We start from the raw sequence: 24,562 nt of genomic DNA, 5'->3' as shown, positions 1-24,562 counted from the left end.
ATTGATTTAAAGATAAAAAGAATCATAGCCTTAAAAGTTGCATAAATGGCAACTATTAAACAGAAACTGAATAAATAAAAAACATACATTGATGTCATGAGTTTCAAATAGATTATTTTTCAAAGTTTCCAGTAAGATTTTGAGAAGTAAACTTGCAGCTTGCTTCTACTGATAAGCAGTATCTGCTGCCTTCTAAAGACTGATAGGCAAAATGTCTATTTTCACTTTTTATCTCTCTATTTCTATCAAGCTTTGAGTTATTACATGTATTGAATCAGGAGGAAAATGAATTAAGCAATTTAGAAGTATAATCAGAGTATTTCCATTACAGAAGTTATGTTCAAAATCTAGGACAAATTATATTACTGGTGGGAATCTAAGAGGAATGTTTGGGATTATAATTTAGTGACAAATTGGAGATCTATAAATTTTCATATCAAAGAAGAAAAATGGAACTAACACTGTACATAAAATGAAGATATTTATAAAGAGATAAAGATTTATATTTAGGAAGAAACAACTGAATGATAATATGTAAACTGGAATATCACGTCATGTCCATGTCTTATTTGTTTGTATTATAACTTTTTTTAAAAAAAGTTATGCTCTTGTCTAGGATAAGGGTACCAATTATAATCTGGAACTCCCAACAAACTTCAGCAATATCCTGCTCACTTACTAAAGAATTTTATAAGTGGGTGCTCTTGGAATCATCCAACGCCCTGTTTTACAACAGTGCACCAAGGTTAATTCCAAGAGCATATTTAAGAAAGGGGGGAAAAGGGTTTCTCCAGGATTATTTTTAGAGTCATGAATATGAAAAATGAAACCATTATTTTTAAAATAAGTATCATTTTTGCCTTTGAACAGATACTCATAATTGTCTATGTCAAACACAGTTCAGACAAATAGCTGTAAAAAGATACTAAATATATTTAATGAATATAGGGTAGCGTACAGCAGCACATGGTAGAAGTCACAGTAACCAAGCTATTTGAACATATGTATTTTAACAAATCATTTAATTTACAGTTTCAGTAGGGGTTAAGGTACAGAGTATAACGTATATATTTACCCAGTTTATGGCCACGCGTGACAGTTAATTTCTTTCTGTTGACTTCCACTGATTTTTGTACATCAACTTTAATAGTATTATAAATGCATGCAGTGTTTTTTAAAATGCCATTCTTAAAAGTTCTGTGTCAGTATCTGGAAAGTGATCTTTATAGGATGTGTATCCAATTCCCAGTGTTCAGTGTTTCAGCTTGCATATTCATTATATTCATCGTAGTACTGAAAATTCAAGCCATCTGAAGTGAAGTTTCTAAATTTCTAAAAGCAAAATCATGTATGTTCCATGCAAAATACTCCCATTTACCAAATAACCATGTGGAATTTTCTTCAGGAACTCAACAATATGCTACTTTTAATGTAGTTATTCTGAAACAAAAGCACTTTCAAGTATGTTATCTGTATTTCTCCCCCCCTCCCCCCAAAATATCTTAGACATACTTGATAACTGGAAGCTCACAAAAAGTAGATTTAAACAAAGCTGATCGAAGTTCAATAATTCATATCCATTTTAATGGATTTTAATGTGTCGCAGCCAAATTATTTTAATTTCTGTTTTTAACACTATATATTATAAGGAAGAAAGAATATAAGGACAAATGAAGCATTGATGAGGTCTTTCTTAAAGATGATCAAATAAAAAGGCCTGTTCACAGATATAATTTCTGTGTGTTATAAGCAGTATTGTAACCATGTCAAACTTGTATTAGTAAAAATGAACATTAACAGTCCACAACATTCCAACTAGATTTTTTGGACTGAGAGTGTTATAGATCAATAGCTGCTAGAAAAATATTTAGAAACGTATGTAAAGTTTAGAGCAAAGAAAACTAATTATCATAATCTAACAAAGAGAAAGCCAGCAGTAATAAAACTTGTATCTTTCCACCGTTTTTCACCTCACAATCACTGACAAGACTTGTGTACATATTTCTGCACCTCACTTATAAAAGCAGATAAAATATTTAATTTGTAATTGATCATTTATTTTACCAGCATGGAGTACAAGATGAATATATCGAAGTAGTCAAGCAGTTATATATCAATGGTACCCCTGCAAAAATAGTATCCAGGTATCTGCTAATTAAAAAGAAATGGATTTGCAATTGTGAAGAAATACATCTTGATCTACCACAAAATACAAAGAGCTGCAAAAAATGTCTAGTTCCAATAAGGTGTATAAGTTATTAAATAATGATCTCATTTAAAATATAAATGAAGCCATAAGTCCTTCTCACATGCAATATTATTCATTATTAAAGAAATATGTAAAAAGGCCATTGGTTTGCTTTGTTAATCACTGTAGAAAATGCCAATTCTCTGGTCACATACTCCACTAGTTTAGCACTTAATGGTATTGAATTGTTACAAATGATTTAATGTTAATTCCAATTCTCCGCTGATAAAGAATGAGACTCTGAACATGGCAGTCTTCACTAAAGGGCAAGAAGCACAGTCTCTTGTACAATTATCCAGAGGAGCAGCAACCTCCACTACTCTGAGCTGCTGGCTCATCATCAATTATTTGTACTCCCCGCCTTGCAGCTCCTGATTGACTAGAACCATTGCCTCGTGCTCTCTCATCAACTTGCGCAGTTTCTATCATTCCTAGAATACAAAAATATTGTATTATATTAGATAATTTCTAATCATTGAGCAGAAAAGCAAATCATATTTTATATAAATGTAACATATGCAAATCTTGTAAAAGATTTTTTTAAACATATATTACTTATTTATAAACAGAACCTAATTTTAAATACCCAATAAATCTGAAACCCCACATATATTACTCAACTAAAATTAGAGACAAATTGTCTTCAAAGAATCAAATACAATATGAATCAAATATAAAATAAATACCTAACATCAATTTGAATATGTCACTTTTACAGAGAGCTTATCACTTTTCAGATAATAACCATTCTATTTCGGTGATTACCATCCCAGATACAGCAGCCCATTATGGGTACCACTATATTTCTGTATCCAAAAGATTCCTGAACTCTGATGTGGCTAATAAATGATGTGGCACTGTATTAGTAATAAGCAGTAGTCTTCAATTTCCCTATGCATCTTCCTATGTGGTTACTGCAAAATAAGAAGGAACAGCTGCAACACCATAAACAGTTTATGGTCCATAAACTACATTATAAATGTCAGCATTGCCAGTATCTCAACCCTGCCATTCTTTTGAAATGATTATTTAACTAGATTTAACTTTTGCAGAACTGTATTTTGAAGCCTTATATTACTGTCATATGTATTTTTTTCTGTCCTTTTTTCTGTCCTATCATTATGTATTATGTAAGTTTTACATTTCAGTAGAAATAAGCAGGAACTGAATCATCTTCCCATATGGATTTAGGCTATACCTTAAATAATATCACACTTGCCAAGCACCAATTTAACAGGTTAAGCTTATATTTTGTTCATTTTTAGCAGACCTCTGATTCCTGCCTCTATCTATATTATCCCAACACATGTTCCAGGATGGATCTAGCAGCCAGTAATCAAAGTACATGCAACCGGGGGAGAGGGGCGTGGCCAAGCACCGTGGTGGGAGGGGAATTCTCTGCGCTCCACGGGAACCCCAAATTCCCGCTGTCAGGGGGGGGGGGATGCAGTTCCATAGAACTGATCCCAGAACTTCCTTGAAGGGGCAGAGAAGAAAAGGGACACGACCGAGTCCTGTTTTGGGGTTGGCATACGCCGCAGGATCCCTTTACAGAGCCGTCAACCGGCAATGGTAAAAGTCAGCCAGGAAGAAGGTGTCTCAGCTGTTTTAGCCACAGTGGCTGCGCATCAAGAGGATTGAAAGTTTTCTGAGGGTCGTCATTTGGAAGGAGAAGATTTAAGCATTGTGCAGGAGAGAGACAGAGGTGGAGGAATACTATAAGGTTGGTGATTTTTGCCACTAAAGTGACCTTCAAAGCAACCTTTAATCTAAAGGGGAGAAAACAAAGGGACCAGAAATAAGATGGTGGCTAAAAAGGGACTAGTTTTAAAAAGATAAAAAGAACTGTAACTAAAGCCCAAGAACTGTAACTAAAGCCCAAGATATATGGACATTTTATTAAAGACTGAATGGAGAGATAAATGATTGTAAATGAGTGGAAGAAAACCTTTGTGGCGATGTGGAATTTAATCCTAATTGGAAAAGGAAAGGAAAAAATTAAATCAGAAGAAGCAAAATGCCATCATAGGGGGTGGAGAAATTGAGACTGTGGAGCTTTTTATGCAGCAGCTGGATGATTCGAAACCGTGGATTTATGATTTGTAATTTTTTTGGGAGGCATGTATGAAAGATTGGAAGTAAAACTATCAACTGGACTACTTTAAAATTGCTAACTGTATGACTGACTAAACATGAAAAGAATTAATCAAATTGAGATAATGGAAATATTCATTGACTTATTAAACACGTCAAAAAGAAGATGGGGAATAGAGACAAAAGTACTGACTAGAAGTGAAATCCAAGCAGAACTAAATGAAATTCAGGAAAAATTAAAAGCAAAAGAGGACTATACAGAAGAGGAGCTGACACAAGGGCCTACTATATATGAAAAAGAAGAAAAGATTGCTGGAAATTAAATTAAGACTATGGATTTTTTACAAATGATTACAAACATTATGATTATGATTTTGAAGTCATGAACATGTTGACAGGAGTGATGAATTTATTGATTTTACTGAAAACAGTACTGACAATTTTGGAAACAAGGAGCAAAAAAGACTAATAAGAGGAATAGGTATACAGAGAAAGATTAGCCAGAAAGATAAAAAGAAAGAGGAAAAGAAAGGGGGGGGGGGAGAAGTTAAGAAGATAAGGTTGTGGGAATGCAGAAAATTTAAGTATAAAAAGGGTAAAGGTGAAAAGACAAAAGATAAAGAATTAAGGTTGTGGGAATGTAGAAAATTTAAATATAAAAATGCTAAGGTTGAAAAATTGACAAAAAATGGATGAAGGGCACTAATGTATGCAATGCTTTATTAGTTTTATGCTAATTTACCTTTGAATTTATACACAATAAGTCTTAAATTAACAGATTATAATGTACTGGGTATTTTTCCTTTTTTAAAAATATATAAATGTAAGCATTTTTTCAGAAAGGCAAAATATGGCATTCTTTGCTGTGCGCCCGTATTACTCCATCTTTACACGAGCTGCGTTGGTTGCCAGTTGGTCTCCAAATGCAATTCAAGGTGTTGGTTGTTATCTTTAAAGGCCTGATGTCTCAGGGCCAGACTATCTACAGGACCGCCTCTGTCCTCATATCTCACTGTGGCCAGTAAGAACCCACAGTCGGCTTTCTCCAGGTCCCGTCCGCCAAACAATGTCGGTTGGCAGGACCTCAGGGAAGAACCTCTTCTGTGGTGGCTCCGACCCTGTGAAATCAACTGCCTCCAGAGATCCACACTATCTCTTCCCTACTAGTCTTCCGAAAGCTCTTAAGACCTGGCAGGCCTGGACTTAGAACCAGAGTGATTGTAATGCATGCATGGCTTTAATGATATTATCGCTTTTGTCATACTGCTGATTTTATTGTTGTATTTTTTACTGTTTCTTTTACTATTGTTGTATTTATAACTTGTCAGCTGCTCTGAGTCCGTTTCGGAATGAGCCGCATATAAATACAATCAATCAATCAATCAATCAATAAACCAAAGAATGCAACTATATCTTTTACTATGGTAGAAAGTTATGATATGTTATGATAATTTTTTGTAGTCTATGTAGTTTATTTACAGTAGTGTATTTATTAATGAGTGACTTATTGTTAAATATAAAATATAAAGTATTTTTTCTTTTCATTCTTAGTTTGTATGGAGTTGCTTCTTTTCTCTTTAGGTTTTGGTTTCTGTTATTATTTTTCCTTAAGTTTAAAGATTTTTTGTTAATTGTTTATGTTATGAATGTTAATTTTTTTAAAAATTAGAAATTCATAATGCAAATTGTTTTACATAGTTTAAATCTATGCAAATAAAGCTGGATATAAAAGCTAGTGCAAATAAAGCTGGATATAAAACAATAGCTCATCATTCAGGAGGAATTTGTTTTCAAATCAGAAACATTAACCCATAAAATAGAGAAACGTACGTTTACACAAATCGAGAAAGAGTTCTTCTATTCCTTTGTTCTGTTTGGCAGATGTATGATAGTGTTTTGCCCCCACTGATTCTGCATATCTGCAAGGGGAAAAAAAGCCTTATCTTGTGACTGAAAATTATAATTGCATGCATTTTCTATGTTGTAAGCAAATTATACACTGTGTAAATTTTAATACATCTAATGTACAGCAAAAATACCCTATTGTCCTTTCCTTCCTGTAAATTGTGGCTGAATTTTGGTTACATTTGGATCTGGATACAGACTATTAAATATTAGTCTGCTGCTATGGCCTAGGGGTGAAGCACTTGCCTCACAATCAGGAGGTTGTGAATTTGATCCTAGGCAGAGACAGATGTAGGGTCTCCCGCTTGGGCAGGTGGGGTTGGACTAGATGACCTGCAAGGCCCCTTCCAATTTTGTTAATCTGTTAAATTAGCTAACAAAATATCATTAAGTAACAGGAGAATTGAGGTAGTAAAGACTTTAAATACACTAATTGCATAGAATGTTTTAATACTTCATAATTTAAATGTTTACACAGGCGGTCCTCGTTTAGCAACTATAATTGGGATTGGGAACTCATTAAGCAAAGCAATCACTAAGTGAAAAATCACATGATCATGATTAGTGTTACACTTTCCTCTCCTTTGCTTTAAAATGTCAGAAAGCAGAGAAGACTGTTGATGGTGATGATATCCATTCAGTCAATCTTGACGATTCTATGAATCAGGTCTCTCTACATCTGCCAATCTTGCACTATTTCTTTGAATTGTTCTGTGCTCTGGACTGGTGTCAGTTTTGATGGTATCCAGCCACCCTGTTTTTTGGAGGATTGATTTCATTTTTACTGCTAACTCTTCCTAACATAAGTTAATTCCCCCATATTGGTCTCATCTGTTCAAACAATCAGTCAGATGAAGCCAAACAGTGAGGAAGCTTCCCAAAATTCAACTTGAGAAGAACTTGAACAAAAGAACATTTCTTATAGCCTTTTCCCCCACCCTGATATCCTTTTGAATAGTCACTCCAGCACTGAGGTAATTAGCAAAATGGATTCTTGTATTTACATTCTTTGGAGAGCAAATACACAGTGAAAGAAATGAGCTACTACTAATTGTTTACCTAAAAAACTATTTAGAAAGCAAATTAAATTCTTTAGTGTAAAACTAATTAGAGTCTTGTCAATTTTGTAGTAACTGCAAGCTCACCCAACATTCTAGCCAACTAATTAAGACCACAAAGCTAAGTTTCTTAAATTGTGGTTAATCCTTTTTAGGAATAGGCTTTGCAGCAGAGAAAAGTAACTCAGGTCAATATATTTGTTTGGGGGAGGGGAATCAGCACAGGACAACAGGTTACTGATTGAGATGATGAGCACATGAAAAGAGATGCTACAAAGGCACTGGTCACAAAGTTACTATTTCATCACTGTTGTAACTTTGATTATTTTGCTGTCTAAACAGTTGATAAATGAGGATTACTATATGCTCTATATGTGATGGCATCTTCAGGGTAGTACTGAAATTAAGTGTCAAATACTTACGTTTCTGCTTCTTGAATAGACACATGTCTTTCCTTCTCCAAATCTATTTTATTACCTGTCAAGAATACAGATTTCATTAATATTCAAAATAAATCAGGAAGATACAATCTGCTCAACATCAACAATATGTTTCTAACTGACTTCTAATTTTCATTGTTTCTATCATCAGTGGCATTTACTCTTCATACTCTTCTATATCTATAGACATTCAGGTATCCAGAATTAATTGTCAAATTCAACCTCACATTATCAAGACTATGAATTATTTATTTATTTATTTATTTATTTTATTAGATTTGTGTGCCAATTAAAAAATACTAAAACCCCTTATTAAAAGCAAACATACGCACAAACACACCATGCATAAACTGTTTAGGCTGGGGGGGGGAGGAGAGATGTCTCAATTCCCCCATGCCTGACGGAAGAGGTGTGTTTTAAGGAGTTTACGAAAGGCAAGGAGGGTGGGGGCAGTTCTAATCTCCAGGGGAAGCAAGAATACAAAAGAACACGCTGAATCATTTTTGTAATTCTTCATCATGAAAGTATTAAATAGTATGATAGAATCCTGCTCCATCCTGAAATCTTTGGCTAATCTCTAACAGACATGTTCCCTTGTATAATTAAACAGGAAGCTGTGGTTATTTCAAACAAAAAAGTTGCAGCTAAACTTAATCTGAGATACCAAAGAATTTCCCAAAATGACAAGTAATTTGTACAGTTCAGAGGAAATCTTTCAATCATATTTCTAAAGCAATTTTATATTAACTTGTTCACAAAGAATATCTAGTGTAGAACTAAATGGACTCTGAACTCTAACAAGGATTTAAATACATTCAGAAATTTCTCAAAAAACCTTCTCAAATTCTTGCTATTGCCATTCTGCTTTCAGTTTCTTCATTGTTTACTTTTAAAATCATCAGACATTTTTCTAACTGAGGCTAATCGGTACCAAAATTAAAAGAGTTTTTTAAAAGTACATAGATTTTATGCACTCATTTAAATGCAACATTCTACTAAAAATGAAAAATAAAATGTAGAAACCCAAATCTTACCAACTATGCATAGGCAAATTTCATTCCCCAACATTTTTCTTAGTTCCTTTACCCAGTTTTTTACCTATAAAAGTAACAAGAAAATGTATTTCAATGTTTAAGTTTTTAAAAGTTATTTTAAAATTTTCTAATCAGAAATCCTAGACTTTCTTAATTGTCTTCACATGAGTTGCAATTGTTTTCTTGGAAAAAAATCATTCTGCTTTCTTGGAAGTAAATCCTACTGAATTTAATTTAATGGAACTTCTGGATTGTACATTAAAAATACCTTTATCGACATAAGCCTATTCTATTTATAAAATAGGACTTTTGCACCTTTTCTCCAAAACAAGTTTTCAGCATTTATTCCGAATTATGCCATTAAATCCACGAGCACTAGTTAAAGCTATTCCTCCAAGGCTTAAGCCCATTTAGATACCACTTTTTATTCAACCCAAATCCACAGTATAAGTTTATCCACCAGGTTATTTCTAAAATATTAAGAGTGAAATTTAATTTGGGGGGGGGGAAATGTGCTTGCTATGGTTGCTTAATTGATACAGGAAAATGGTATAGTTACCTTTTGAAAAGAATCTTCATCTGTTATATCATAAACTAAAATAGCTCCATTAGAGTCTCTGTAGTAAATAGGACCTAGTGCATGAAATCTTTCTTGTCCAGCTGTATCCTGTATGATACAAAAATATTGATCTCATTTAATCTACTCAAACAGTACATTATTTTCCTAAGTAAAGTTTGATATTTAAATGTAGTATCATGACAACATAATTATACCACTTACCCATATTGCAAGGTTTACTCTTTTCCCTCCAATATTTAGTTTCTTGGTTAGAAAAGATGCCTGCAAGTGGAAAAACACCCATAAAATTAATGCCAAATTTCACTGATTCATTCCAATAATATATTTCAATGAGTTTTGTAAATATAAAAACAAAAACAGGTCCCCAAGGTCATTTTACTAACTTATATACAAATATGATTAGTATATGGATGTAGGAGAAGAAATGTTTTGTAAAATAATGGGTTTGAATGATGTTATAGTTACCTATATTTTTCTCTTATTTAATAAGATTTGATCAATCCCTTTAATTCATTTCAATATTATAGTTTTAAATTATGACTTTTTATGTATAAAAAAGTCTATTGCTGAAATGAAGGTTTCGGGTGAAAAATATGAATAATTAGGCAATTAAATTTTCTGTTTTTGGCAAAGTTGTTGATTAGTTCAGAGAAATATTTAAGAAATTTAAATACACTGAAAGAGCTATTGTTGTCTGTGTTGCATATAATGGTGTTGCAAACTCTATTTTGCACTTCTTTTGGATAATGGAGAAGAAATAAAGGTTTGTGAATAAAACTTTTTTTTTCAGTGAAGAATAGGACTGTGCTGCATATTGGACTCAAACTCCAAAAGATGCCTTGGAGCATAAAGGAAGGAACGCAAGTAAAATAGTATCTGCAGCCTCTCATCCATTTGTAATATTGTACAATTGCTTTCACATTCCCTGTCTAACAAAAATATGCAGTTGCTTTAAGGTTTTGCAGCGAATACTTCCATTCTAAATAACGTTTTGGAGATGACATCTGAAGTCCTGCACTACCCAAATGGGCATGTGCTTATTATAATTTTATTCCCACAATAAACTCCACCATACTATTTTTGGTTCTTTTATTGTTACATTGTGTTTTAACCGATTCTATATACTGCCTTGAGTCACCTTTTATGTATACAAAATACATGTTTATACAGTAATAAAGCAAACTTTGAATAAACTGATTATATTTCAAAACTGGAAAATGCTTCATTAGTTTAATATTTAATATAAGGGACACATAACACTGTAAGTTAACGACTGCTTGAAAAACGTTTAATTATGAGATCTACCAATCTCTTGTTCTCTCTTCTTGCTTCAACACCAGAAGACAAATGCTTGCAACCCAGCATTGATCTGAGGCACTTAAATGAATAAAGATGGACTTATCTTTTTTCAGTTTATAAAAAAAAGCAACTCTGAGAAATCTGCTATATGTTCTAGATGGCACTTCAAAACAATGTAAAATACCGCATTTTTCGCTCTATAAGACGCACCTGCTGATAAGACGCACCTAGATTTTAGAGGAGGAAAATAGAAAAAAAATATTTTGAGCCAAAAAGGGGAGAGGAAGAGAGGAAGGAGTGAAAGAAGGGAGTGAGGGAGGAAAGAAGGGAGGAAGGAAAAGGAAAGCAAGAAATGGAGGGAGGAAAGGAAGGAAGGAAGAAAAGAAAGAAAGAAAGAAAGAAAGAAAGAAAGAAAGAAAGAAAGAAAGAAAGAAAGAAAGAAAGAAAGGGGGAAGGAACAGGAACAGAGGAAGGAAGCAAGGAAACTTATGAAAGGGGAGAGTAAGAGAGGAAGGACTGAAGGGAGGGAGGGAAGAAGGTAGGAAGGAGAAAGAAAAGAAATAGAGGAAGGGAAGGTAAAAGAGAGAAAGAAAAAGAGCAAGAAAGAAAGCAAGAAAGAGAGAAAGAAAGAAAATGAAAGAGAAATAAAAATAGAGAGGGGGAATGAAAGAAATGGAAGGAGGGAAGGAAGGAGAGAAAGCAAGAGAAAGCAAGAAAGCAAGAGAAAGAAAAAAGAATGAAAGAGCAAGAGAGCAAGAGAGAAAAAGAAAGAAAGAAAGAAAGGCAACTTCAAAGAAAGGCTCACTGAGCATCTCTCACTCTCTCTCTCTTTCTATCCCTCTTTCTTTCTTTCTCTTCCTTTCTCTCTCTCCTCTTCCTTTATCTCCTCTCTCTCCCTCCCTCTCTCTTTCTCTCCCCTCTCTCTCCCCCTTTCCCTCTCTCTTTCTCTCTCTCCCTCTCTTGCTATCTCTCCCCCCCTCTCCCTCTCTTTCTCTCCCCCCTCTCCCTCTCTTTCTCTCCCCTTTCCCTCTCTCTTTCTCTCTCTCCCTCTCTTGCTATCTCTCCCCCCTCTCCCACTCTCTTTCTCCCTCTCCCTCTCCCTCTCTCTCTCCCCCTCTCTCTTTCTCTCTCTCCCCCCCCCTTTCTCTCACTCTCTCTTTCTCACTATCTTGCTGTCTGTTGCTCTCACTCACTCTCGTTCTCTCTCCATTCTTCTCAGCGGTGACGCGCGCACGCCCTGCCCGCCTCACCTTTGCCGAGAGCACTTTCGTCCTGGGCTCTCAGCAAGGGGGTTGTAGGAGAGACGGGGCCGGTGGCAAAGGTGATATTCAATGTCGGGGGCGCACAGACGGTTGCACGTGCTCTCTATCTCCCTGCTAGCCCACTCGGAATATTCAAAATAAGAAAAACCTTCACCAGCAAAGGCTTTTCTTATTTTGAATATTCCGAGTGGGCTAGCAGGGAGATAGGGAGCGCGCGCAACCGCCCATGCGCCCCCGACATTGAATATCGCCTTCGCCGGCCTCCGCTGAGAAAAGCCTTTGCCGGCATTTCCTCTCGGCGTCAAGGAGGCGCAGCGGCGGGCGGAGAGAGGGAAGGGGGGGCAGCGGCGTCCCTCCTGGCCTTGGCGGGCCGCCCGACCCTCCCCACCTCCTGCAAACGCGGCGGGCGGCGGGGGAAGAGCGAGGAGCCGGTTCCGGCGGGCGCGGGGCTTGGCTGGCTGGCGGGGGGGAGCGCCGCTGGTGGTGAGGAGGGAGACCCTCCTCCGGGAGGGAGGAGGCCAGGCAGCAGCTAGCCAGCCAGCCGGCGGGATGGCGCTTCCGAGTTCGCAGCCTCCCCCCCCCCCTCCCTGCCTGCATCTTTGCTCCATAAGATGGGGCTGATTTTTCATCCTACTTTGGGAGGAAAAAAACTGCGTCTTATGGAGTGAAAAATACGGTAACATGTTAAATCTAAGAAATGAACTTTGTTTTAATCACCAGTACATTGAATCTTATTAAACTGATCCTTTCATTTATTTACACACAATTTACATTAAACATATTACTGATAGTTATCACAAATAACGCCCAAATTTATATTGCTAAGTGAGATAGTTAAGTGAATTTTGCCCCATTTTATAACCTTTCTTGCCAGTTATTAAGTGAATCATTACAGTTGTTAAATTAGTAATAGTGCTGTTAAGTGAATCTGGCTTCCTGATTGACTTTGCTTCTCAGAAAATTGCAAAAGGTGATCATAAACATGAACTAGTTGCCAAATATCTGAATTTTAATCATGTGACCATGGGGATGCTGCAAAAGTAAGTGTGAAAAACAGTCACAAGTCATTTTTAAAGTGCCATTGTCACTTAGAACAGTCACTAAATAAACTGTTATAAGTTGAAATCACAAGCAATTTCATAGGTTAATTAATCACTGTATAAAACAATCTGTTTATAGATTTACAGAACTGTAGCATACTGCATTTTAGATTATACTACAGTAGTTTTTTTTTAAAAAAAACCTAACTAAAACTGACTGCTTTAAGACATAACTTGTAGGAGTGTTGCAATAAAGCTGGTGTGGAATGGGAACAAAGAATTATGTAAGTCTTCTGGGGTTTCTTTGAGAAAGAGCAGGATGTTAAAGAACAAGAAAATCTTCAGAGAACGTTACAATTAGCAATTGTGAACTGACATTTAATTATCATATCCACCATGGATTGTCTTCCAGTACTTAATTCTTAGCTACAGACTGCTAGCTTCCCATTATAGTGGTCATTTGCAAGATAGAATAATTTTAACATTCCAGGGAACAAAGTTTCTATTCCCTCAACTAATAGTGATAAAAAGGAAATCCGAAGAACCTACCTAATAAGTCTAGCAGATTTGTTTAAACTTTATATTTAAAAAGTAATAATATCCTATATATACTAAGAAACAAAATAAACCTATGATTTATTAATGAACAGTATAATGGGAATGTTTTTCTGTACTGTAGGCAGAAATAATTGCAATTGCTTGTAAAAATTGAATATATTCTCTCTTGCATATTTGTTTTAGAAAGCAAAAGGATCAGCACTGCTGTACTGTATTGTAATTCATAAACTCAATATAATTATCCTTAATGCCACTTTAGACACTTTAGACATTTAGAAAAATCTATTACTTTGAAGAATCACGTGGACCCTAATAGCGAGAAAATGAAAGTTAAACTTCATCACGTTTAGTTATAGAAGTGTATGGAAACTCAGCTTCCTTTGAACAGTCTTATTTGTATCCTTGGAGAGACATCATTACAAATATATCCTTCTGTATTCTGAATTATTCGGAGTCTATTTCAGCTCCACATGTGACTAAGCAGTGGATCTGACAACCTATTCCATTACTCTTCTCTAAAAAGTATGGGCAAAGCAAATGAACTGTAGCAATAGGAGTTTCAAATTACGAAACCATTCGAGATTCTACTATATATAAATCAGCATGTTTATCAACTAGTTTGTAAATAGGTCAGTAAAAAGTAAATGGATAAACATTTTTTTTTTAAAAAATGACTTTTTAAAAAGTTGGGTGAAGATGATCAGACAAGTATAATTACAGGGTATGATAATTTTTATCCAGAACCTCTGATGATCATGTGAAATTCTTGAAAGGAAAAAAAAACAACCAAGCTGTCTTAAGATTTCTGCAATTTTGAAATATAATTTCTACAATTACCATATAATTTTATTAATTCCTACTGATCTATCATTGAATGCTGTATTTGTATACAGCAAGGACGCCACATAGCCACTTCAATTCACTTCTATTCTCAATACCTATAATTTCTATCTTAATTACAGAATTAGTTTCAGAAATATCAGTTTGGGAAACTTTATAGGACAATTATTTTAATAATAAGGTCCTAAAGTTTAGGCTTGTAGTAAAACGATTCATAGGGACATACCTATGAAACCTAGGTAATACTAGGAGTGAAAAGCAGAACATTGGTTCATGCATATATTAAAATACCCAACATGTTCAAATTCCAGATAAATAGTAGTTGTCAGTTTACCATAGCATTTCTAAACTAGAACCGATGGTAGCTATTTTTTCCCAGCTCTTCCTACTACTTGTTTTGTGTTTCCATGTTGTCTGACACGATCATTTTTTATTTATCTCTAATAAAGGTGGTTTTGATAAACATTAATGGCGACTTTTCTAAAAGAGTGCGTGGTCCGAGCTGGAAACTTTGAAGCGCTTCACTCTCTTGCTTGTTCGGATTGGGGAGAGGGGAGCAGCTCGGGGACCCACTGTCGTCCCTTCCTCAAAAGGACCGAATGCGACAGGAAAAAACAAGCCCATCTTTAAAGAAGGAAGCCCAATTTCACCCCTGCCGAAGGTGGCGAGCGGCCTCCTGCAGCCTCCCGGGCCTACCTGCAGAGTGGTGATATGCTTGTCATTGAACTTGTTCTCACAGTAGCGGAGGACTAGGGAAGTCTTCCCCACGCAGCCTTCCCCGAGCAGGACCACCTTGAAGGAGAAACTTCGCCCGCCCGCAGCAGCGGCGGCAGCACTGGCAGCACCGCCGCCGCCTCCCGCGGCCCCTGCCGTCGCCATCCGCAGCGAAGTGGGCCGCCGCCTCCCGCGGCCTCACATTCGGCAAACCGCCGAACCCCGAGGGACAGGGGCACTGAGCAGAACCCGAGAGAACCGTTAAAAGGAGAACGGGGCGGGGGGGGGAGCAGAGGAAGGAGAGGAGGCCGCGCGGAGGAAGACTGCCAGGCGGAAGCCACCTACAGGAGGAGAGGCAACAGCGGCGGGCGGGGGGGGGGAAGAGAGAGAGAACCCCGAGCCGCCCTCCTCCCGCACCGGGGCGTCTCGCTCAGCCTCCTTTCTAATGGCGTCTTCTTCTTCTTCCTCCTACGTCATGCGACGGACGGTCACGCGACACGCCGTCGGCAGCTGACGTTGCGGCCTTCCGAAGCTCCGCCCGGAAAAAAACCAGCGGGAGGGGAGGAACAGGAGTCCCAGGCCGGGCCGGGGGAGATGACGGAAGGAACGTTGCTAATGTGGAAGGGTGACGCGTGTTCGCCCCCGTGGCTCGGAGTGCTGGCGGAGTCCAGCGCAATTATGCGCGATTTCGTTACCTGCCCAGGTGCAGTAGCATAATTGCGCTGCACTCCGCTAGCTGTCAGAGCCACGGGGCGCGCGCACGCGTCACCGTTCCCCCTTAGCAGCCCACCTCTTATCTCTTATAAATGAAGGCAACAGGGCCGTGGGGCCTACGGAGGTAGGCTTTGGTACCGGTTGTTCACTTTGCTATCGGCGCCAGAGGAGAAGATGGGTCGTTATTAAGTCGAGCCTGCAGCGTCACTGCTTCTGAAGCGATGTTTCCTGCTCAGGGCTGTCCACAAAAACAAACAAACAAACGGCGGGGGGTGGGAGGCGGTAGGATGTAGGGAAGGCTAATGATCTTTGTGCTATTCATACTTGGAAAGAAAGCATACGTATACGTATACGTAGTAAAATCACAAATGGAGGAGGAGGCGGCTGTAGTAACTCTAAAGCAGTGTTTCCCAACCTTGGCAACTTGAAGATATTTTGACTTCCAAATCAAGTTGCCAAGGTTGGGAAACACTGCCCTAAAGGACTGAGTGCGCATAGAATGGGGAACAGCTAACGGGGAATAAGTACTAATTTTCTATTTTTAAAAAAGCCCAAGGAAGTAAAACGGATTTATAAATAGCCATCTACAAACCATAGCTGATAAGATACTGATTATCTTCCATTGATAGTTCATTTAGCGTTGCAGGAACTCATACACCACGCCTTGCAATTACTGTGCAAAAGGGGCTATCCAAATGTGGCAAGAAAGGCGACCACATTTTAAATCGAAGATTTTCAAATAGTGATTCTAGATAATGGGGAAATCATAGGATCATGTCTAAGATTATATATGCTCCTAATGCACTGCTTCTACTAACCTGATGCAAACAACAAAAATATGAAACAAATTTATCAACCAGAAAGTATGAGGAAAAACATGATCGACTCTAGGCTGCTAGCTGCCATCCACCTGATGCTGTTATCCTGTGAAGTCGTTGCCACCGTTGCATGTAAAACCTGAGCTTGCATATACATGTTGTGTCTGCTCAGAATAATATACAAATTAATTTTTGTTGCTTATTCAGCAAACTACTTTAACACATTGCAAGTTTGTTTAGGGACTGAGCAATGTAATTGTTCAAAATTAGATTTTTTTCCTGACTCATTTTGAACATTTCTAGATACTTTTTTCCGTGAGTTTTCCAGGCACCTTGAACTATTAAAAGGTTTGTTAAAAACTATCAATTTTTCATACATTTCCTAGGATAATCATAACTACCTACATCTGATATGTCCCTACAGATTCCTGAGAAGTTCTTATATGAAGAAAGCTATTTTTAAGTTTTCATTTTGATTAGAATGTTTTAATTCAAGGACAGTTGCAAGATTTGTATACATCAAACACTGTCACTTTTAATGCTTACCCTTCTAGTACATTTTGTGCTATTACTTAGATTAAGTTGCATATGTTTTAAAATATGCACATTTATCAATTTGCATCTCTATCTTTAAAATGAAATTGATCCAGCTAGGATGACAAAGGCTCTATTTTTAGGAGTGACTTTTCAGTAATGTAATTAGATACAACATGAAGGTACTATGAGTCAAGTTGAGTTATATCTTTACCTTTGCCTTCAATTATGCACATGTAACTTTGGAAAGCATTTTTATGTGTTTTTGATGCTGCACATAGTGAAATAAACTGAATGTGGTAGATATAGTGTTCCATTTTACTGTGATTTCATGCAGATAGTGACTACTTGTTTTAATTGTGTTGGTTGAATAAATCATAATCGCTTTGCACATAGTGCTGTGCTAAACATGGCTTCAGTGTGATGTTTAAGTTGTATGTGTACATTGTACATCTTTAATTTTTTTCCCAATGGAAAAACAGCTCTTAGAATGGCAGTGGAAGACTTGGAACTCTAAATAAGAGATAAAAAGCAAAATAAAGAACAGTTATCAACAGTGAGTTGGCCACAATGTAGTTTTAAACTGTTCACAGATTTCAAAGGAAGTCTTGTTAAATATTACTTTAGAAAATTTAGGGTAGTTAATTGCTTAGTTCCCTCCAATGTGCTTTGAAAGAAGTCTTTGAAGGAAAAGAGTTGTGTTTTGAAGATGAAAAGTTCCGATTTCGGAAATCGCTACAGGAACTGTTATAGAAATAGTACTTATGACAAGAACTCATGACTCATGAACTCATGATTATATCCATCCATATTAATCTTCAGATCATGGTAAATCAAGGCATCATCAAAGGATAGCAAATGCCTAGCTTGAATAATCTTGAAAATCAAGTCAGACTGGTTAGTATTTGGATGAAAGATTTAATTCAAATTCCTAAAGCTGCAGGCTATATTATGAGTGTCAGCAAAATTCTACAGCTATCAACATAATATACAGCTCAAAAAATAAAGGGAACACTCAAAAAACACATCCTAGATCGGAATGAATGAAATATTCTCATTTAATATTTCATTTGCACAAGTGTTGCTTCCTAAGTGGACAGTTTGATTTACTTGAAATTATATTCTGTTTTTTAAGTGTTACCTTTATTTTTTTTAGCAGTGTATATTAATAGCTAGATGATAATAATATGGATTGGATTTAGATTTGTAGTTACCAGGAGAGGAGCTTGCCTTGAGTGAGATTTATCTTTGACAAGGTAAATCTATTTCTATGAAAAAAAAAATATTTTCCCCTAAAAGGAGATTTAGAGCTGCCTAAGATGAGGCAGAAATGGTCTCCCATGTTGCACCAGAAATATAAAGAGCCAGGATGGCGCAGCAGGTAGAGTGCTGTACTGCAGCCACTGAAGGTGACTGTAGATCTATAGGTTAGCGGTTCAAATCTCATCACTGGCTCACTGGAAGGTTGACTCAGCCTTCCATCCTTCCGAGGTGGGTAAAATAAGGACCCAGATTGTGGGGACAATATGCTGGCTCTTAAAAAGTGCTACTGCTAACATGTTGTAAGCCGCCCTAAGTCTAAGGAGAAGGGCAGCATAGAAATAAAATTAAATAAATAAATATAGCATGTTAGAATTTCTTATTGCCATATGTGCCTTCAAGCTGACATCCTAAATTCGGGAGAAAGAGGATGTATACTGAAAAATGAACTGATTTTCAAATACTAATGTGTCTTATTTGGCTATAATGAGATTTCACACACTTTGGATTTTCCTTACTGCCAGCTGAATACAGAAACCAATAGGTGGTGCTGTTCCCAGTGGTAAATCATTATTGAACAAAACATCTTCCTGTTTAAAATGATAGCTCAGGCAATACTAATGAAAATTTAGATTGCAATCATAGAAAATCAGTAATTGTAATCTATGTTTATTGTGATGGATTCTTAATGCTCTTATAGTATATCAACACTTATGTGGGATGGAATGAGTAGTCATTTCATCTAAGCTAATGGTAGAAGTTAAAATATACATGAGAAAGTCTTATAAAAATATTACACCAGTATTTTTGCCTATGTAATCCAGTTTTATTCATGATTGAAAATTACACCAAGTAACTTTCTGAAATATCTAGCAGGACAGCATTAAGCCCAGCTGCTGTGGCCTAGAGATGGAGCTACTGCCTCACAATCTGGAGTTTGTGAGTTTGATCCTAGTTAGAGGCAAATGTAGAATATCCTACATGGACTAGGTGAGGTCCTTTCCAACTCTGTTAATCTGTTAAATGTGTATTATAAAAACTCTCCCTTGTGTATTGCTTGTTCTAATAAAATTTATTTTTAGTTCTCAGCTGTGATAATCTATGACCCTAGTTGTTGCTGAGCTATAACTTGTACTGTCTCTTACCCTTGGCAAAGTTTGATTTGGATTAGCAGGAAGTACAGTTCAATTCTTCCATCTGCCAGTTGAAGATTTCTCATAACATGCTTTAAGCCAGAGGTCCCAAAACTTTTGGACCTCAGAGATCACCAAGGTCATTTTAAATCCTGCAGACCACCAAATCCATACTTTTAAATCCTACATACCTTAATTCATAATTTTAAGTCCCGCAGAATATGGTGAAATCTAAAAAAAAAAAACCCTATGGGTTCTGTGGGCATGGCTTGGAGTCAGGGGAGTGTGGCTTGGTGGTCAGGTGACAGGTTGGGTGTTGGCAACTTGTAAAATATGGTGAAATTTATTTAACAATGCTCTTAGCAACCAACATTTTGGGCTCAGTTGTGGTTATGTCTTTATAACTTTCCTTCTTTCCTTTTCCTTTTCTTCCTTTTTTCTTTGTCTCTCTCTCTCTCCCCCTTTCTCTTTCTTTTTTCTTGTCTCTTTCTCTCTCTCTCTCTTTCCCTCTGTCTCTTTCCTATTCCAAGAGGAAGTATTTATTTGGCCACGGCCAAAGGCCAGCGTTTCTAGAGAAAAGCCTTCATGCAACGTGCCTCCCCTTGGGTTACATCGCAGCTAGGCTCCTATTACTCCTGTGGGTTGCGCTGAAACATCTCTTCCACAGGCCACGGTTGCTCAGCAATACAGCACTGCATCCATCTCATGCATTGTGCATGTCGCCTTTTTCCAGGACTGCCCTGATAGCGTTACCAGCTGGGCCATCAAAAGAGCCCCACTTCAGTTGACCATTTCCGCTGAACAGGGTGCCGGCTTTTCCTCCTTGCTTTGCATACCATTTCGAGGCTGAGCACAGCCCCTAAGACATTGTCCTCCTCCATTGGAAGCTCTGTCTGGAGGAAGCCAACTTTCTCCCTCTTCCCCCTCCTGCCTTTCTCTTCCTTCCCCACCTCAGGCCTGCCTGCCTGTCCTGGAAGGCAGTGCAGAGAAAGGTGCCACAGAGCTAGTTTTGGACAGTTTGCTGTCCATTGTGCACGTTAGTTCGCCCCCACACAAACTCTTGTCTCTCGAGCGTTCGTTGAAGCGCCGCAGGAAACTTCAGCTGGGCTCTGTAAGAGACAAGCCTTTGCAGGGGGCCAAGCAAACTCTCATTTCTTGAGCCCCATTGAAGTGCTTCTGTCAGCTGTAGCGCAGCATCAGAGATCAGGGATTTCTAGCCCCACTATGGCTGGTCCCATATTCCAGAGCTATAGTAGTCACACTCACAGGACTGGCCCGGTGCAGCTCCCCCACCCAGTTGCAATGTCCATTGCAGACGCTAGCTTGCCCCCTCCCCACAAACTTGTGTCTTGAGCAGTGTGGGAAACTTGCTGAAGTGGCATGAGAAACCAATCTAGCAGGTGCTTTCTCTTGGACCACCCACCCGGAGGCCTCACAGGAGAGATGTAGACACAAAAGGCATCTGGACTTCCCCCCGCCCTCCAAGGCAGCCATCTGGCTGAGCGGGGTGAGTTCTTGATCTTACTTTCCTGTTCCAGCTCATATGGCTCACATCGCTATACTCAAGGTGAGGTTTGCACTTGGTCTTAAGAATAGGGGTTGGCATGTGGGCAGGGTGATATTGGGTGGTGCAGCTTTGTGTTCCCACAGGAGGGCTGAATTAATTGCTCTTGGCCATACCCGTCTCAGGGGCCAAGATTTCTCCACGGACCACCATCATTTTCTTGCAGAGCACCAGTGGTTCATGGACCACCGGTTGGTGACCTGTGGTATAAGCTGTGAAAACGGGCTGCAGGGGCCAAGAAACTATCTTACGAATAGCTTTTTGTCACTAATTAAAAATGGCAAAACCAGAAAAGATTGTTTACAAATAAGCCACTCAGAATTGTACAAAACAGAATAGAAGCATTTTAAATAAATCATTTTACACATATATAATAAATAGAATTTATATTTAATTGAAGTGCAATACAAAGATATACATTGTGAACCTATTATTTTGGCAGGCGATGCTTGTTTATATATGTATTGATGACATTTTTATATAGTCACCTTTTTCAGAGATTGACTCTGGATAGCACATAAACAATCAAATAACATATAAAAATAATCAATATAAAAATATAAAATCCAGATTAAAATAGAAATTATAAAAACAAATATACCAATTGTTAACAAATGGTGTCTAAGAATAGGCACCTAACAAAGGGACCATTTGAGCTTATCTCAGGTTTCCTGACAGCTCCAAGCCTGATTAGATAACCAGGTCTTGAGAGACTTTCAGAATATCAAAGGGATGGAGCTAATCTAATTCAAAGTCTCACCATGCTTTCACTAACTACCAAAATTCTATAGTGTTTGTTGGCAATGCTGTATTTCCTTTACTCACAACCCCTGTGGAAAATCTTGGAGGGTGTGAATGGCTAGGAATGAAGCTGGAAATGCATACATAGTAACACATATATAAAGTATGGTTGTAAAATATTTTGTGCGTATTTTGACCAAGCATGAATATGGACATCAATTCATTTAACTATATACTGTACTAACATTGTGAAATCCCTTAAATTCTATTTTATTTTATTATACAAACTCTTACCTGCTAGTATCTACTTCTTTACTACAACAGATAGCTTACTGCAGAGAAAAATCTTTGAACTCTATGGTCACATGTAATTTGTGTGTGTGTCAGTGCAATTAATCTCACAGAAAACACTTGGGTTTAGACCCTAAATAGTATAAATTCATCACAATATTTTGACACATTAGGGGAAATATGTGATAGAGGAATGCTCAAACTTCATTGTGCAAAATACATGTACAAGATTTTTTAATTATATTTTAACAAAGCATAAATATGATAATTGTGTGGCCTGCAATAAATAAAACTACCAGACGATGTTCTAACAGGAGTCCTGCCAGCTTGTCTAGCCACAGCAATAACAGAGTCTGGCAGCAACACTATGTATGAACTCACTCGTTGGATCAGGGTGTTCCTTTGACAGCCTTCATACTCATAGCAATAGCTCTGCCAACAGCCCAAACCTGTTCCTGAGCACAGCTTAAGGCAATCCTACCAGAAGTGAGCCTCTCCAATAGTCTCAGGTTACACCTATTCCAAGGGAAGCAGCGCCTTGCCATTTCTTGCTTAAAATAATTACTATTAAACTTAGAAAACCATGGAATAGTTTTGAATGAGGAAAATCTGTTACTATTTAGCAAAAAGCAGCCAATAGTAACATAATTTTTGCTTACATTTGTTACATTAATTATAAAACTGGGATGTTTAAATTTGCATATTATGACACATTTCATCAATGTTAAAGTTTTCATACAACAGCTTATTTTTTTATTTGCTCTTTTTATGAGAAATAGACTGTGTTTTGGATTCAGTCTCTCACTTGGAAATACTGAAATAGTTCCATTAACTGAAAACATGATTTCTGTTATTCAATGATAACACCTGAAAATCATTAACTTTTTAAAAATTTGAGACAGAATTAAAGATTCCATAACTATGTTTATACTAGGTGTATAAAGTAGACTCTCAATTATCTGTCCTTCGGTCATCTGACATTCCGGATCCTCCGACGTTGCGGCTGCTTAGAAGCATGGCTGTAGGCATTTCTGCGCCCCCAGACACGCTCCCAAACATGGCAGCCACCATGGGGAAGCAGTTCCCAAGGACTGACTTCTCTCTGCAAAGCCTCAAATGGGGGGGAAAGAGGCGGGGAGGTGGAGATGACAGGGAGGAGGAAGAGCCACTTCTCGCCTCTCTTCGAAACACAGCTCCCTGCAGACACTGGCTGCCCATCCACGAGGAATGCATTGCCTAACCCTCCCAACATCCCATTCCCTGGCCACCTTTCCACCCCTTCCCGCCTTGCTTCTCTGGGTCTATCTGCCCAATGGCCCGCCTAAGGCGCTCACCACCCCATTCCCAGACACACCAACCTGGCCCCCCAGAGCCACCTTCCAGGCAGGAGGGTGAAGCCAAGAGGAACTGGGGTGGTGGAGGCGCAGGCTGTGGTGCCCAGGCAACCAAGCTAGCTGGGAGGGGCAAAGTGGAGGGCAGCGGGGACCCTGCCAGCAGGAAATGTTTCCGCCAACGGCGGCAGCTTGGAGCAAGTGGAGGAGGGAAGGAAAGAGCACGCAAGGGGTGGACGGAATACCTGTTGGCTTTTAATAGTTTGCAGCAATTCCTACTTGGAAGTAAGCAGTCTCTGAAAATACATGTCATAAGCGTGCAGAGATTTGGATTCATCTTTAGTTCGTATCTCATGAATTGCTTTATCCCAGGACCTATGTTTACTCTTGGACCAGAGGAAATTAATACTGACATTACATCAATAAATCCAACAGAATGAGTTTAACACACAACTCGATTTGGCTAATGTTGAAATGTATTTGTTAGATTTAACAGGACAATGCATTCACAAATGCTTTAGGAAAAGGGAATACTCAATAATCATATGAATAGTTTGGTTTTTTTTAAGGTAAAAGACTAAGATCTGCATGAGCCTAAAATACCTATATTTTCAGAATGCATTTCAAAGAGTGGGCTAAAGATAAAGCATATTGCATGTTTGAATAGAAGTTGCATTAAAGTAGTACAGGTACTCTTCATTAGAATATCAAGGAGATACTAAGCTAGGATCCTTTTTTCCAGGACTATATGTACATGAAACAGATGGATTTCTCTCCCCCTTCCTTAATGTTATTACAGCTACAACTCTGCAAATGTAGCTAGATAATAGCAATAACACATAGACTTATAAACCGCTTCACCATGCTTTTGCAGTCCTCTCTAAGCGATTCAGAGTCTCAGCATATTGCCCCCAACAATCTGGGTCCTCATTTTACCAACCTCAGAAGGATGGAAGGCTCAGTCAACCTTGAGCCTGATGAGAGTTGAACTGCCAAATTGCACTCTAGACATTGTGCCACCTCTGCTCCTAATAATCCTACAAACATGGACTAGGTTTACATAGTATAAGCCACAAAACAGCTTAGTACAGGATCAGAAAAGGT

General features: G+C 37.9%; 1 protein-coding gene across 1 annotated transcript; it reads right to left on the bottom strand.

Moving 5' to 3' along the window:
- Window positions 1-913: 913 nt before the first annotated feature.
- On the bottom strand, window positions 914-16,165 carry RAB21 (RAB21, member RAS oncogene family). Its single transcript, XM_070755702.1, has 7 exons — window positions 15,055-16,165; window positions 9,561-9,620; window positions 9,339-9,446; window positions 8,780-8,843; window positions 7,728-7,782; window positions 6,173-6,261; window positions 914-2,679 (listed from the first exon to the last, which is right to left on the bottom strand). The coding sequence occupies exons 1-7, from the start codon at window positions 15,235-15,237 to the stop codon at window positions 2,540-2,542; spliced, it is 699 nt and encodes a 232-aa protein (XP_070611803.1). The 5' UTR covers window positions 15,238-16,165; the 3' UTR covers window positions 914-2,539.
- Window positions 16,166-24,562: the final 8,397 nt, after the last annotated feature.

Source organism: Erythrolamprus reginae, chromosome 6 (assembly GCF_031021105.1).
Source record: "Erythrolamprus reginae isolate rEryReg1 chromosome 6, rEryReg1.hap1, whole genome shotgun sequence".
Lineage (NCBI taxonomy): Eukaryota > Metazoa > Chordata > Lepidosauria > Squamata > Dipsadidae > Erythrolamprus > Erythrolamprus reginae.
This window is presented reverse-complemented; position numbering and strand designations above follow the sequence as displayed.